The sequence below is a fragment of the Salvelinus alpinus genome, chromosome 24, assembly GCF_045679555.1.
Source record: "Salvelinus alpinus chromosome 24, SLU_Salpinus.1, whole genome shotgun sequence".
In the NCBI taxonomy this organism is placed as follows: Eukaryota; Metazoa; Chordata; class Actinopteri; order Salmoniformes; family Salmonidae; genus Salvelinus; species Salvelinus alpinus.
Genome location: NC_092109.1, coordinates 25,331,498 through 25,346,086, shown reverse-complemented (window position 1 = coordinate 25,346,086; position 14,589 = coordinate 25,331,498). Strand labels below are relative to the sequence as shown.

The following is a 14,589-nucleotide window of genomic DNA, read 5'->3' as shown; positions in this document are numbered from 1 at the left end:
ACTAGATGTCAACCGTCTTTAGAATGTTGTTTCAGGCTTCTCATGTGAAGGGGGGCCGGATGGGAGCTGTTTGACAAAGGGGTCTGCCAGCAGCCTTGTTCTCAGTCATGCGCATTTCACATGAGAGGTAGCTCTCGTTCCATTGCTTTTCTACAGACAATGGAATTCTCCGGTTGGAACATTATTGAACATTTATGATAAAAACATCCTAAAGATTGATTCTATACTTAGTTTGACAAGTTTCTTCGACCTGTAATATAACTTTTTGAACTTTTCGTCCGGCTGGACCTGAACGCGCTTTTGCATTTGTTTACCAAACGCCCTAACAAAAGAAGCTATTTTGACATAAATGGACATAAATGATGGACATTATCGAACAAAACAAACATTTATTGTAGAACTGCGATTCCTGGGAGTGCATTCTGATGAAGATCATCAAAGGTAAGTGAATATTTATAATGCTATTATGACTAATGTTGACTGCGCAACATGGCGGATATTTCTTTTGGCTGGTTTACCGTTCTCAGATTATGCTTTTTCCATAACGTTTTTTTGAAATCTGACACAGCGGTTGCATTAAGGAGAAGTGTATCTAAAGTTCCATGCAAAACACATTTTCTGTTTCTGTGAAATCATGTGGCTCTCTGCAAAATCATAGCATGTTTTTGAACTACTGAACATAACACACCAATGTAAAATTTGATTTTTGGATATAAATATGCACTTTATCGAACAAAACATACATGTATTGTGTAACATGAAGTCCTATGAGTGTCATCTGATGAAGATCATCAAAGGTTAGTGATTCATTTGATCTCGGCCCTGTTTACGCCTCCAAGGTACCCTCTCTTTCAAAGGAATACACTCAGAGCCCACGTAACAGAGGCTTATCTAAAAACTCGACATCAAGTGTGTGTGGTTCGCTCACCTCTCTCTCAAAAAAAACCTCAGTTCGAGATGTGGTATCCACTCGGCTCGCTGCCTCTCAGATCAAAGGTTGGTCCATCTGCTTCGTTCCCGAAGTGTGGTTTCCCTGAGATCCCAAGTTTAAGGGATCCCTCGTTTACCTAGATCGTCAGGAACGGTCACCGAGTGAAGATTCACACCCTGCTCGCAGCGCCAAATGTCGTGGTAATTTCCTGTATTACTCAATGAAGAGAGAGAGAGAGAGAGCCAACCACACACACAAGTCAGAGTTATATTATAAAATCCATATTTAATATATATATATGAGCTTCACCAAAGCCCTTTTTTGACTCTCAGATCAATTCAGTGTCTATAAATGAATTCTCTGAGAGTGCTTACAATACGTAGCGAGTTTTTGTTCACAGGTCCAGGAATGGCTGAAGAATTGCAACATTTACCTGCAGCTCACTCTGCAGATAGCACTACTGGGAGATTTGACAAGTCATACTCAATCGGTCAATAATATAATAATACTTTTAGCAAAAATGTTTATCTTTAATTAACAACCTGTTGAGACTATGACAGTAGAAAGGTTCAATACTTTTGTGAAACCTCACAGCACAGTGGAAAAATGTATGGCAAATAGAAATCCAATATGGACGATGTTAAGAGATTGATGGGAGGGGTTGAATTGAGCTGAAAGGTGGGACTAATATCTGCAAGATAACTAATGTAAAATATACTGTGTCCGTAAAATGGACATGTGTTCAGAATGTTTGTGAAACAGCACAGCTAAAACTATATGGCAAATAGAATATATATATATCTATATACAGTGAGGGAAAAAAGTATTTGATCCCCTGCTGATTTTGTACGTTTGCACACTGACAAAGAAATTATCGGTCTATAATTTTAATGGTAGGTTTATTTGAACAGTGAGAGACAGAATAACAACAAAAATATCCAGAAAAATGCATGTCAAAAATGTTATAAATTGATTTGCATTTTAATGAGGGAAATAAGTATTTGACCCCTTCTCAATCAAAAAGATTTCTGGCTCCCAGGTGTCTTTCATACAGGTAACGAACGGAGATTAGGAGCACACTCTTAAAGGGAGTGCTCCTAATCTCAGTTTCTTACCTGTATAAAAGATACCTGTACACAGAAGCAATCAATCAATCAGATTCCAAACTCTCCACCATGGCCAAGACCAAAGAGCTCTCCAAGGATGTCAGGGACAAGATTGTAGACCTACACAAGGCTGGAATGGGCTACAAGACCATCGCCAAGCAGCTTGGTGAGAAGGTGACAACAGTTTCTGTGATTATTCGCAAATGGAAGAAACACAAAAGAACTGTCAATCTCCCTCAGCCTGGGGCTCCATGCAAGATCTCACCTCGTGGAGTTGCAATGATCATGAGAACGGTGAGGAATCAGCCCAGAACTACACAGGAGGATCTTGTCAATGATCTCAAGGCAGCTGGGACCATAGTCATCAAGAAAACAATTGGTAACACACTATGCCGTGAAGGACTGAAATCCTGCAGCGCCCGCAAGGTCCCCCTGCTCAAGAAAGCACATATACATGCCCGTCTGAAGTTTGCCAATGAACATCTGAATGATTCAGAGGACAACTGGGTGAACGTGTTGTGGTCAGATGAGACCAACATGGAGTTCTTTGGCATCAACCCAACTTGCCGTGTTTGGAGGAGGAGGAATGCTGCCTATGACCCCAAGAAACCATCCCCACCGTCAAACATGGAGGTGGAAACATTATGCTTTGGGGGTGTTTTTCTGCTAAAGGGACAGGACAACTTCACCGCATCAAAGGGACGATGGACGGGGCCATGTACCGTCAAATCTTGGGTGAAAACCTCCTTCCCTCAGCCAGGGTATTGAAAATGGGTCGTGGATGGGTATTCCAGCATGACAATGACCCAAAACACACGGCCAAGGCAACAAAGGAGTGGCTCAAGAAGAAGCACATTAAGGTCCTGGAGTGGCCTAGCCAGTCTCCAGACCTTAATCCCATAGAAAATCTGTGGAGGGAGCTGAAGGTTCGAGTTGCCAAACGTCAGCCTCGAAACCTTAATGACTTGAAGAAGATCTGCAAAGAGGAGTGGGACAAAATCCCTCCTGAGATGTGTGCAAACCTGGTGGCCAACTACAAGAAACGTCTGACCTCTGTGATTGCCAACAAGGATTTTGCCACCAAGTACTAAGTCATGTTTTGCAGAGGGGTCAAATACTTATTTCCCTCATTAAAATGCAAATCAATTCATAACATTTTTGACATGCGTTTTTCTGGATTTTTTTGTTGATATTCTGTCTCTCACTGTTCAAATAAACCTACCATTAAAATTATAGACTGATCATTTCTTTGTCAGTGGGCAAACGTACAAAATCAGCAGGGGATCAAATACTTTTTTCCCCCACTGTATCTATATATCAAATTGGATGGACATTAGAAATAGATGGGAGAGGTTGAGGGCAGAGGAAGGACAGGACCAAAAACAAGGAAAATGTAACTATTGTAAAATAGATTCTGTCCGTAAAATGTAATTAGTATGTATAAGCTGGAAGTAGAAGCCTAAGTGCTGTTATTCATTAGTTTACTCCAATTAGAGGACGGGTGGAAGGGTTAGTGGAAAATAATGACGTCAACAGTGAAGACGCGACTCCGGGATGTTGGCCTTCTAGGCAGAGTTGCAAAGAAAAAGCCATATCTCAGACTGTCCAATAAAAGGAAAAGATTAAGATTGGCAAAATAACACAGACACTAGACAGAGGAACTCTTTCTAGAAGGCTGCATCCTGGAGTCGCCGCTTCACCGTTGACGTTGAGACTGGTGTTTTGCGGGTACTATTTAATGAAGCTGCCAGTTGAGGACTTGTGAGGCGTGTGTTTATCAAACTAGACACTCTAATGTACTTGTCCTCTTGCTCAGTTGTGCGCCGTGGCTTCCCACTCCTCTTTCTATTCTGGTTAGAGCCAGTTTCCACTGTCCTGTGAAGGGAGTAGTACACAGCGTTGTACGAGACCTTCAGTTTCTTGGCAATTTCTCGCATGGAATAGCCTTCATTTCTCAGAACAAGAATAGACTGATGAGTTTCAGAAGAAAGTTCTTTGTTTCTGGCCATTTTGAGCCTGTAATCAAACCCACAAATGATGATGCTCCAGATACTGAACTAGTCTAAAGAAGGCCCGTTTTCTTGCTTCTTTAATCAGGACAACAGTTTTCAGCTGTACTAACATAATTGCAAATAATTGTCTTCTAATGATCAATTAGTCTTTTAAAATGATCAACTTGGATTAGCTAACACAACGTGCCATTGGAACACAGGAGTGATGGTTGCTGATAATGGGCCTCTGTACTCCTATGTAGATATTCCATAAAAAATGTTCCGTTTCCAGACACAATAGTCATTTACAACATTAACAATGTCTACACTGTATTTCTGATAAATGTTATGTTATTTTAAATTGACAAAAAATGTGCTTTCCTTTAAAAAACAAGGACATTTCTAAGTGACCCCAACATTTTGAACGGTATTGTATATGTATGTGCATACGTACTGTACAGTACCAGTCAAAAGTTTGGACACACCTACTCATTCAAGGGTTTTCTTTATTTGTAATATTTTTTACATTGTAGAATAATAGTGAAGACATCAACAGTTTTAAATAACACATATGGAGTCATGTAGTAACTAAAAGTGTTTTAAACAAATCAAAATATATTTAAAATGTAAGATTATTCAAATTAGCCACCCTTTGCCTTGATGACAGCTTTGCACACTCTTGGCATTCTCTCAACCAGCTTCATGAGGAAGTCACCTGGAATGCATTTCAATAGGATTTAAACAGCCACCTAATAGATACAGCCACAGGCCCATCGGGTCAAGCTTTGATGACCTAATTTCTATTCCTATGAAATCTTGTGAATTACTTAATGATCAAGTTTATAATGACCTGGTTAGGGTAAATATGGGCACACCTGCTGGTTTTAAGTCTTGCAAAGTGCTGGGTTTGTTACATTTAATTGTGCAAAGTATAATGTCAAGATAGATTTTATTGATATCTGGATGCATGACGTGAACACAGACATTCTTGTTTTATCAGAGACTTGGTTAAATGATTTGATCATGGATAAGGATATTGACATGGCTAATTACAACATTTGTAGATGATAGGCAGAGAAAAGATGGAGATGTATGTGAAATCCACTTTTATAGCGTCATACACTCTTAATATCACTTTACCCCAGAAATGTGAAATCCTGGTTTTAGAGATGACCATGAGCCAAAATGTGTATTTGTTGCTGGAGTGTATAGGCTTCCTGCTGCTTTAGTTGATGTGATTAGTATCAGAGCTGAGGATTTAAATCATTTTTTAATCATCTGAACTGGTGGTCTTAGGTGACTTTAACCTGGACTGGCTGAAACCTATCTCAGATAACTTTAATAACATTTGTCTTGATCTTAATCTAACCCAGCTAATCACAAAACTGACTCGGGTAAATGTGAAAAATCTAGATGGATCCTCATTATTAGATTTCATTTTCACAAATAACCCCCATAAGAACATGTATTTTGGTGTGTTTGCAAATTACCTTAGTGATCATTGTATTAGAGATACTAGACAGGATAATTCTGATTCCCAGTATTACAGTTTTTCTCGATTGCTTAAACACAAAAACTGTTTCCTGTAGCACAAAAACCCATACCCTTACGTTATTCCCCAAAACACACACACATTTCCCATAATCGTAAACACTATTCACCTGTTTCCATACGCTTCAATATTCAAAACTCTTTCTGCAAAACTTTACAGAAAAGTGGCCAAATAAATCATTCATTGCACTATATACACTGCTCAAAAAAATAAAGGGAACACTTAAACAACACAATGTAACTCCAAGTCAATCACACTTCTGTGAAATCAAACTGTCCACTTAGGAAGCAACACTGATTGACAATAAATTTCACGTGATGTTGTGCAAATGGAATAGACAACAGGTGGAAATTATAGGCAATTAGCAAGACACCCCCAATAAAGGAGTGGTTCTGCAGGTGGTGACCACAGACCACTTCTCAGTTCCTATGCTTCCTGGCTGATGTTTTGGTCACTTTTGAATGCTGGCGGTGCTTTCACTCTAGTGGTAGCATGGGACGGAGTCTACAACCCACACAAGTGGCTCAGGTAGTGCAGCTCATCCAGGATGGCACATCAATGCGAGCTGTGGCAAGAAGGTTTGCTGTGTCTGTCAGCGTAGTGTCCAGAGCATGGAGGCGCTACCAGGAGACAGGCCAGTACATCAGGAGACGTGGAGGAGGCCGTAGGGGGGCAACAACCCAGCAGCAGGACCGCTACCTCCGCCTTTGTGCAAGGAGGAGCAGGAGGAGCACTGCCAGAGCCCTGCAAAATGACCTCCAGCAGGCCAGAAATGTGCATGTGTCTGCTCAAACGGTCAGAAACAGACTCCATGAGGGTGGTATGATGGCCCGACGTCCACAGGTGGGGGTTGTGCTTACAGCCCAACACCGTGCAGGACGTTTGGCATTTGCCAGAGAACACCAAGATTGGCAAATTCGCCACTGGCGCCCTGTGCTCTTCACAGATGAAAGCAGGTTCACACTGAGCACATGTGACAGACGTGACAGAGTCTGGAGACGCCGTGGAGAACGTTCTGCTGCCTGCAACATCCTCCAGCATGACCGGTTTGGCGGTGGGTCAGTCATGGTGTGGGGTGGCATTTCTTTGGGGGGCCGCACAGCTCTCCATGTGCTCGCCAGAGGTAGCCTGACTGCCATTAGGGACCGAGATGAGATCCTCAGACCCCTTGTGAGACCATATGCTGGTGCGGTTGGCCCTGGGTTCCTCCTAATGCAAGACAATGCTAGACCTCATGTGGCTGGAGTGTGTCAGCAGTTCCTGCAAGAGGAAGCCATTGATGCTATGGACTGGCCCGCCCGTTCCCCAGACCTGAATCCAATTGAGCACATCTGGGACATCATGTCTCGCTCCATCCACCAACGCCACGTTGCACCACAGACTGTCCAGGAGTTGGCGGATGCTTTAGTCCAGGTCTGGGAGGAGATCCCTCAGGAGACCATCTGCCACCTCATCAGGAGCATGCCCAGGCGTTGTAGGGAGGTCATACAGGCACGTGGAGGCCACACACACTACTGAGCCTCATTTTGACTTGTTTTAAGGACATTACATCAAAGTTGGATCAGCCTGTAGTGTGGTTTTCCACTTAAATTTTGAGTGTGACTCCAAATCCAGACCTCCATGGGTTGATAAATTTGATTTCCACTGATCATTTTTGTGTGATTTTGTTGTCAGCACATTCAACTATGTAAAGAAAAAAGTATTTAATAAGAATATTTCATTCATTCAGATCTAGGATGTGTTATTTTAGTGTTCCCTTAATTTTTTTGAGCAGTGTATATTCATTCAGCAAACACATGCTCTCAATATAATTAACTCAAGTCATCACAACCTATACTCAAAGAGCACACCTTTCTCCAGGTGCAAACACTAAGCCTCATAATTGTTAACACACCAATCAGAATTGAAGGATCAATAAATAGGGCCTAGAGGCATGTCCATGTGCTTTGGAACAATGGATCCTAACAATGCCGAAGTTGCAAGACAACAGAGAGGATGAGGATGAGGATGAGGATGAGGATGAAAATGAAAATGACAAAGACAAGTAATCTCAGATGAAATCCGTGCCACCCTAGTTCATCATGTACTATGAGAGAAGCTGGACAGCTTGTGCAACCAAACCTAAGCCATTACAAGGTTGCATCCACTGTCTGTACTTTCAGAAGGGAAAACAGGTAATTTGCCTCATTGTTACTGTGATACATGTAATGTTGTAGTGCATATAGACTGAATCTCCACTTTGTGCTCAGTGTAGTTTTTACCACACTAATGGATGACCATAGGTCAGTAATGGTCACATTTCATTTTTGCAGAGCTGAGAGGCAGCCATCTGTTGGCGGTAGGCAGAGACTTCTCACAGCTGAACAGGAGACTGCCCTGGTGGATATGGCGATTGCCAATAATGCCATTCGTTTGAGGGAAATTCAAACCCAAATAGTTGAAGACCAGGGGCCTGTTGCACAAAACTAGGATAAGGGATTAAGCCAGGATATCTTGGTGATCCTGGCTCAATTGATCCGTAATCCGGTTGCACTAAAGATGGATAGGGGGCAGGAGGATATGTTATGGTATAAATTACCATGGAGATTTATTCTGTGGAGCTAGCCTGCTCCAGACCAGGCTAAATTCCAGGATCTATTTAATCTCATCCCTAATGTCAGTCAGCAGTCACCACAAATGGAAACCAATAGTTATTTCACTGCTCACTATACATTGTTATCACATATAACTAGACCCACTGTTATTATTTAAACGTTTGTGATCATTAATTTCAATGATTTTGGATAAAAAATGATTTTTAGATGATGTTGCTATCATTAGATAATTTACAGTTTCCCATAGACTATAAGGCTATATATAAAATGATAGAATATTAGGGCCACAGAGGGGAAAAAAACACAAGTCATAATATTGTAACCAGTTGTTTTAAAAGAGGACAGTTGTTAAAATGACAGATGTGGGGCATTTCGTGAAATTGTACTTCAGTATGGTTTCATAAACAAAGACATGCTGATGTGCCAGAATATTAAGTATCACATTGTCATAAGTATCAAAACTGTAAAAACAATATGTAGCTTTTCTGCAGAAAGAACCAGCCTCATAAATTTATGACTTTATCCTTTTCTTCAGTGTGGCCCTAGTACTCTGTCATATAAACAAATACACATTCCATATGAATATAAAAACACAATGTGTAACATTATGTTCCTTTATTGAATAAGGACAAAACAAAGCAGGTAAACCATCAGCTCCTTTCGAAACTGAAGTCACAGTGACTCTACAAGATGGAAAGCACAGAATCCAAGCATATTATACAAAATGATACATACACATTCAAAGGTCTGTATATAACACACCCTGCATGTCTGCACACTAAAATAAATGCAGGACAAATCCATACACATCAACTGAACAGACAAATGAATGGATGCAGTAGCCTCCCTGCAGCCTTGTATTACACACAGTATACCGCACAAACATCATAAGAGGCCAAATTCGTCAAAAAACGAACCCAAAAAAAACCAAATTCCTCTGCCACCGCAGGACATATTTAACCAAAATTGAAAGCACACATTCTAACTAAAATAATTCAACACATATTGGTCCCTCAGCAGCCGACCACTGTCGTCATCAGGGAAGATTGCCGGATTGTCCCAGTCCATGGCTGGTGGCACTCTGGGGGCCCTCTCCTTCCTCAGGCAGGCCACATTGTGGAGGACAGCACAAGCCACAGTAATATCACATGCCCTAACAGGGCTGACCCTTAATTTGTGAAGGCAGTGAAAGCGTGCCTTCAGGAGGCCAAAGGTCATTTCAACTCTGGCCCTGGTCCTGGCATGGGCATGGTTGTAGGCCTGCTGTGCTTCCTGGGGGTCTGTGAAAGGTGTCAGGAGAAAAGGCTGGCAGCCATACCCCCTGTCTCCCAGCAACACACCAGAGAATTCACCTGTCAACACAAAATCTCATCATTACTACCTCATAAACACAGTGCTATTCTTGACACAGCCATGATGGTTATAAATAGGGGTTGTGTGGCTTACCTTGTGATAGGCACTGATAGATTTCAGAGGCCCGAAAGATTCTGGAGTCATGGACTGAGCCAGGCCATTTTGCCACAACATTGCTGATCACACAGTCAGCATTGCAGACCATCTGAAATCATAAGATGAGGAATATTACACCAATCAATGCACATCACTGGCAATGCAGAGTGTTCGTCAATGGACAATATCAAAAAGTTATGTTCACCTGAACATTAATGCTGTGAAAGGATTTCCTATTCACAAAATCGGCCTCATGGGCACCTGAGGGGGCTTTTATCCTTATGTGTGTGCAGTCCACTGCACCAATGACATTGGGGAAACCTGTCACACAAAGTAATGAGTATCCTACTATGTGTTAACAGTTGTCCTGTAATTTGTAGATCCTCTTACCTGCAATCCTATAGAACTCCTCTTTGATGTCACAGAGTCTTCTGTGGCCAGGGAAGGAGATGAAGACATCTGCTAATGCTTTGATAGCCAGACACACACTCCTTATTGTGCGGCAAATTGTGGCCTTGTTCAGCTGTTCTGCATCCCCCACTGAGTACAGGAAGGCTCCACTAGCAAAAAAGCGCAAGCCACACAAACCATTTGCTCCACACTCAGTGCATGGCTCCGTGCAGTGCGGTGCTTAATCCTGGGACCCAGTAGTCTGCATAGATACCTGATGCCATCTGCAGAAAACCTGTATCTTTCATATAGATGGTCATCAGGGAAGGCCAGTGGGTCCAACCGGTCCCTGAAGACCCTTTCTCGCCTGAAGGCTCTCCTCAGCACAAGTGCTTCTTCATCCACCACATCTCGCACGAATGGGCATGCCATTGTCAGAGCAGAAAGGAACACACAATTTTGGGCCTTCATATAGGCTAGTGGCCACACCTGGTGCTGGGGGGGTGGGCAAAAGAGGGCGATGCCTTATAACGATGACTTGGTTGTACTGATTGCTGGGAAAATAAAAAAAAACTTAGAAAGATGCCACCGTCCTGTGTGCTCACAATAAGAGCTCATATGTCATGGCTCACTTGACTTTACGAGAATATACCTAATTTTTATTTTGAGCTGTGTCATCTTCTTGGAGCTGGGGGAGGAAAGAAAAATAATGATTAATACATTTGTGTTACAGTTAGCATACAGTGTACATTGAAGGCATATCTCACCTCCCTCTCAAGTTTTTTTATTTCAAGGTCCAGTTTCCTAATTGTCCTCTTTTTTATTTCGGACTCCAGTGCAAGATTTTCCATCTTTTTCTTCTTGTACTGAATGTCTATGTCTGCCAGTTCTATTTGGCGCCGGAGGTGGTTGCCATACAACTTTCTGATAGCTTGTGAGCTCTGTGAACACAATACAATTAGCGCAGCTGGAATTTGGCAGGATGTGGTGTCCTTTTATTAATACGCACTATGTTGCCAGGCTGGTTTTCCCACTGTATAGCATCTGGGTCCTGTAAAATAAATTAGATTTTTTGATTTTGATGAGGACTCCTCACCATTGTAGAGTAAATAGTACTTTCACAGTCTTAACATGATACCTCATGCCTTCTGGAATCCAGAGAGATGGTCTCCTCCTCATCATCGTCTCCATCATGTGCTGTTGCTGCTGCACTGGGGCCTTCACCCTATCACATTTAATCGGATTCATATTGAAGCTAGTAGACAAGACATGCCAGGCCTACAGTATGCCTTTGATGGAGTACTCACTGGATCAGCATCGTCTGGTGCTTGTGCTGGTGGCTCTAACAGGAACACAGTGCTGCCAGACACTGCAAGGCAATAGGTAAACCAAAGTCAGACAGTCCAAATTGATTCAATATGAATGTGGTTGTATCCCATGTAGAGATGGAAGGACATACCTTGAATGAAGCGGGTGGCATCTTGGGAGGAACCTATGCTCGTCTCTTTCCCCCCAGGGATCCCCTCTAAGACGGGCCTGCCTTTATTTAGCTCCAAGGCCATGTCCTCTGCTGGGGTAAGGTCAGCCTTTGGTGACCCACCACCCGTGCCTTGTCTGTGGGTATTCTTTTTCACTGCTAAAACAGTACAGACAATGTGTGAGCAGGCACCTTCTGGGTACAATATATGCTTGTGCTTTGTTAAATATTAGTCAGGGACCATACCATTCTGCAGAATGTTCTTGTATTTGATTTTGACCTGCTGCCATGTCCGTTTTGGCCCGTTCATGTTTAATCTACACACACACACACACACACACACACACACACACACACACATTTAATGGAGTCACACTGCAAAAAATTACTTGGTATTTTTGTCTTGTTTTCAGTAAAAATATCAAAAAATTTATCATAGCTTTATACAGTGTGATGGAGTTACTTTACACAATTTCACTCATATCTGCAGTGCATTTCAATTAAAAATTTAACCGTTTCATAATTACAGTACAACTGCATTTTTGGAGATGTGAATTAAATATTTGAATTGTAATTGTGATGTTTCAGCGGAGCGGTGAGTGTGTAATTGTGCACTACTTACGCATTCAGGCGGTCTGCAATACTTTGCCACGCTTTTTCTCTTTGCTTTATCACTGTGGCGGTGTTGCCTTTCTTCTTAATTATATATTTTACCTCCTCGTATGCCTCCATGAGGATTTGTGCTTCCGACGGGGAAAAGTACGCGGCTCTAGTTGCCATGGTAAATCAGTTAATCTGTGATCTGTGGCGGGGTCTATTTGAGTGAGCCGTGAGCGCGCACCTATCCAGGATTGGTTTCACCTGGCTTAATGAATCCGTGTCTGCTCATCCTGGCTTGGTCTTTGTGCAACCAATTAAGCCTGGACGCACATGTTTTGGCTTCATTGAGCTCAGCTGAGTCATTTATCCCGGATGTCTTAATTCTACTTTTGTGCAACAGGCCCCAGGTATTCTTCCAAGGAACTGACAGCATCAGCATTTCCATCATTGACCAGATCGTTCAGAAGAACCACATAAGGACAAAGCAGCTGTACCGTGTGCCTTTTGAAAGGAATTCAAACAGAGTTAAGGAGCAACAATTCCAATATGTGCAGGTAATTGCTATACTGTACAGAATTTTTACAGTATGTAGAGTATGGCCCGTCTCTCCAGCATATCAAAACTGTACTGTATATTACTGTTACAGTAACTGCAGTACACAATCTTTCATTCCGGTACAGTAGTACACTACAGTACTGTATTTGTAGTACAGAAACATGTTTTTATTTTTATTTTTTACATCTGTAGAGAATCTTTGAGCTGGATGCCATGGCTGACCCACAGGAGTACATCTTCATCAACGAGGCAGGGTTCAGCCTAACAAAAAGGCGCAAAAGGTGGAGCAACATCATTGGTCACCGTGCCTTCATACAAGTTCCTTGCCAGAGGGGAGGCAAAGTCACCCTATGTGCAGCCATCAGCAATCATGGCATCCTCCACCACCATGTCAAAGTGGGTCCATACAACACGGCACAACTCCTTAAATTTCTAGATCAGCTGCACAATAACTTTCTTCAACAGGAAGGGGAGCCAGGGCAACCAGAGACAGCCCAATATGTTGTCATTTGGGATAACGTGAGTTTCCATCGGGCTGCTCTGGTTTGTGTCTGGTTCAATGACCATCCCAGGTTCACCGTTCTTTTTTGCCAGCATATTCCCCATTTCTAAATCCGATTGAGGATTATTTCTCAGCATTGCGGTGGAGAGTATGACCTCAACCCCTACGCACATCAAAACCCCCTTGAGGCAATGATGGACGCCTGTGGTGATGTGTCTGTGGAGTGGTGATGTGTCTGTGGAGTCTATCTAGGGTTTTCTAAGGCACACAGGGCATTTTTCCCACGCTGCCTGGCAAGAGCAAACATATGTGACGTTGATGAGATATTATGGCCTAACCCAGACCTGAGAAGAGATGATGAGAATGCTGATGCTGAGTAATCTGTATATTTGCCGATTTGGAATTAAAGCTTTGTAATTAAAGCTTTTGGAAATTGGGTATTTTACCGTGCATAGACTCTTCCTTACATGTTTTGTCAGTGTGACATTTCAAAGGTCAGGCTTTTGACCAAAACAGCATTTACAGTAGTATTCCCTTAATCCACTAATGTAAGAGGTATTTTACCGTACGGTTTTGAATTTCTCTCGCCAGGGTGTTCCTGAAAGGGTGATCTGGATAGTCAGTGCTGTGATTTTACAAAGTTCCAAATAATTTATCTGAAAACATGTTTTGAATGAATCCTTCCAGTGTGTAACTAACAGTCATGTAGTCTGTGTTTGACAGCTTGTGTTGTCTGTGGGCAAAGTTTTAATTGGGACCCAGAAGTTAGATGTTTATACTGTTGGATTTGAGTTTTTAAACTTGTGTGTGAAGATTTGAGAAAATGGTGAGTTGTTCCAGGAATTGTGTCTAAGCAATTGAGAAACAGATTTTTTTTAAACGTCTCTCCAAGCGTTTATGCATGACTTCTACTTTTCTGAACTTTCCTCCAAGTGTATACCTGACCCTAAATTAGCTCTTGAGCATTTCTCATCAATTTATATCACTGGCAGATAAACATGCTTCTTTAAAATGCTATCGACAAAATCCCTTGTAACGGCAGCCTTCCTCCTCTTCATCTGAAGAGGAGGTGTAGCAGGGATCGGGCCAAGACGCAGCGTAGCTCCTGTTCAACATATTTAATAATGACGATTAAACAGTGAACACTTACAAAATAACAAAATGTGGCAAACCGATACAGTCCTAGCTGGTGCAGAGAAAACACAGAGACAGGAAACAACCACCCACAAACCCCAACACAAAACAAGCCACCTATATATGATTCCCAATCAGAGACAACACAAAACACCTGCCTCTGATTGAGAACCATATTAGGCCAAACATAGAAACAGACAAACTAGACACACAACATAGAATGCCCACCCAGCTCACGTCCTGACCAACACTAAAACAAGCAAAACACACAAGAACTATGGTCAGAACGTGACATCCCTTCTATTTCT

General features: G+C 42.1%; 1 protein-coding gene and 2 long non-coding RNA genes across 5 annotated transcripts; 2 read left to right on the top strand and 1 right to left on the bottom strand.

Moving 5' to 3' along the window:
- The first annotated feature begins 7,523 nt into the window (after nucleotides 1-7,523).
- On the top strand, nucleotides 7,524-8,385 carry LOC139552387 (uncharacterized). The gene is made up of 2 exons (XR_011670425.1): nucleotides 7,524-7,754; nucleotides 7,893-8,385. It is a non-coding gene; the product is annotated as an uncharacterized lncRNA (long non-coding RNA).
- Nucleotides 8,386-8,753: 368 nt separating this feature from the next.
- Nucleotides 8,754-12,309, bottom strand: LOC139552384 (myb/SANT-like DNA-binding domain-containing protein 4). Of its 3 annotated transcripts, none has more exons than XM_071364099.1 (11): nucleotides 12,113-12,309; nucleotides 11,737-11,807; nucleotides 11,473-11,649; nucleotides 11,321-11,382; nucleotides 11,152-11,238; nucleotides 11,023-11,064; nucleotides 10,666-10,954; nucleotides 10,014-10,567; nucleotides 9,829-9,944; nucleotides 9,621-9,732; nucleotides 8,754-9,526 (listed from the first exon to the last, which is right to left on the bottom strand). In XM_071364099.1, the coding sequence occupies exons 1-7, from the start codon at nucleotides 12,268-12,270 to the stop codon at nucleotides 10,727-10,729; spliced, it is 825 nt and encodes a 274-aa protein (XP_071220200.1). In that variant the 5' UTR covers nucleotides 12,271-12,309; the 3' UTR covers nucleotides 8,754-9,526; nucleotides 9,621-9,732; nucleotides 9,829-9,944; nucleotides 10,014-10,567; nucleotides 10,666-10,726. The 3 variants fall into 3 exon arrangements, with proteins under 3 accessions (XP_071220200.1, XP_071220201.1, XP_071220199.1); XM_071364100.1 differs by lacking the exon at nucleotides 9,829-9,944 and having other exon boundaries at nucleotides 10,666-10,701; nucleotides 10,781-10,954; XM_071364098.1 differs by lacking the exon at nucleotides 9,829-9,944.
- A 161-nt stretch (nucleotides 12,310-12,470) lies between these two features.
- LOC139552386 (uncharacterized) lies at nucleotides 12,471-13,587 on the top strand. The gene is made up of 2 exons (XR_011670424.1): nucleotides 12,471-12,644; nucleotides 12,838-13,587. It is a non-coding gene; the product is annotated as an uncharacterized lncRNA (long non-coding RNA).
- Nucleotides 13,588-14,589: the final 1,002 nt, after the last annotated feature.

Excerpts from the sequence above, each read along its gene's own strand:
- LOC139552384 (XM_071364099.1), bottom strand. The coding sequence starts at position 12,270 with ATGGCAACTAGAGCCGCGTACTTTTCCCCGTCGGAAGCACAAATCCTC. Across the intron at positions 11,650-11,736 it reads CAAGAACATTCTGCAGAATG|CAGTGAAAAAGAATACCCAC; the intron begins GTATGGTCCCTG and ends GTACTGTTTTAG. Across the intron at positions 11,383-11,472 it reads TGCCACCCGCTTCATTCAAG|TGTCTGGCAGCACTGTGTTC; the intron begins GTATGTCCTTCC and ends ATTGCCTTGCAG.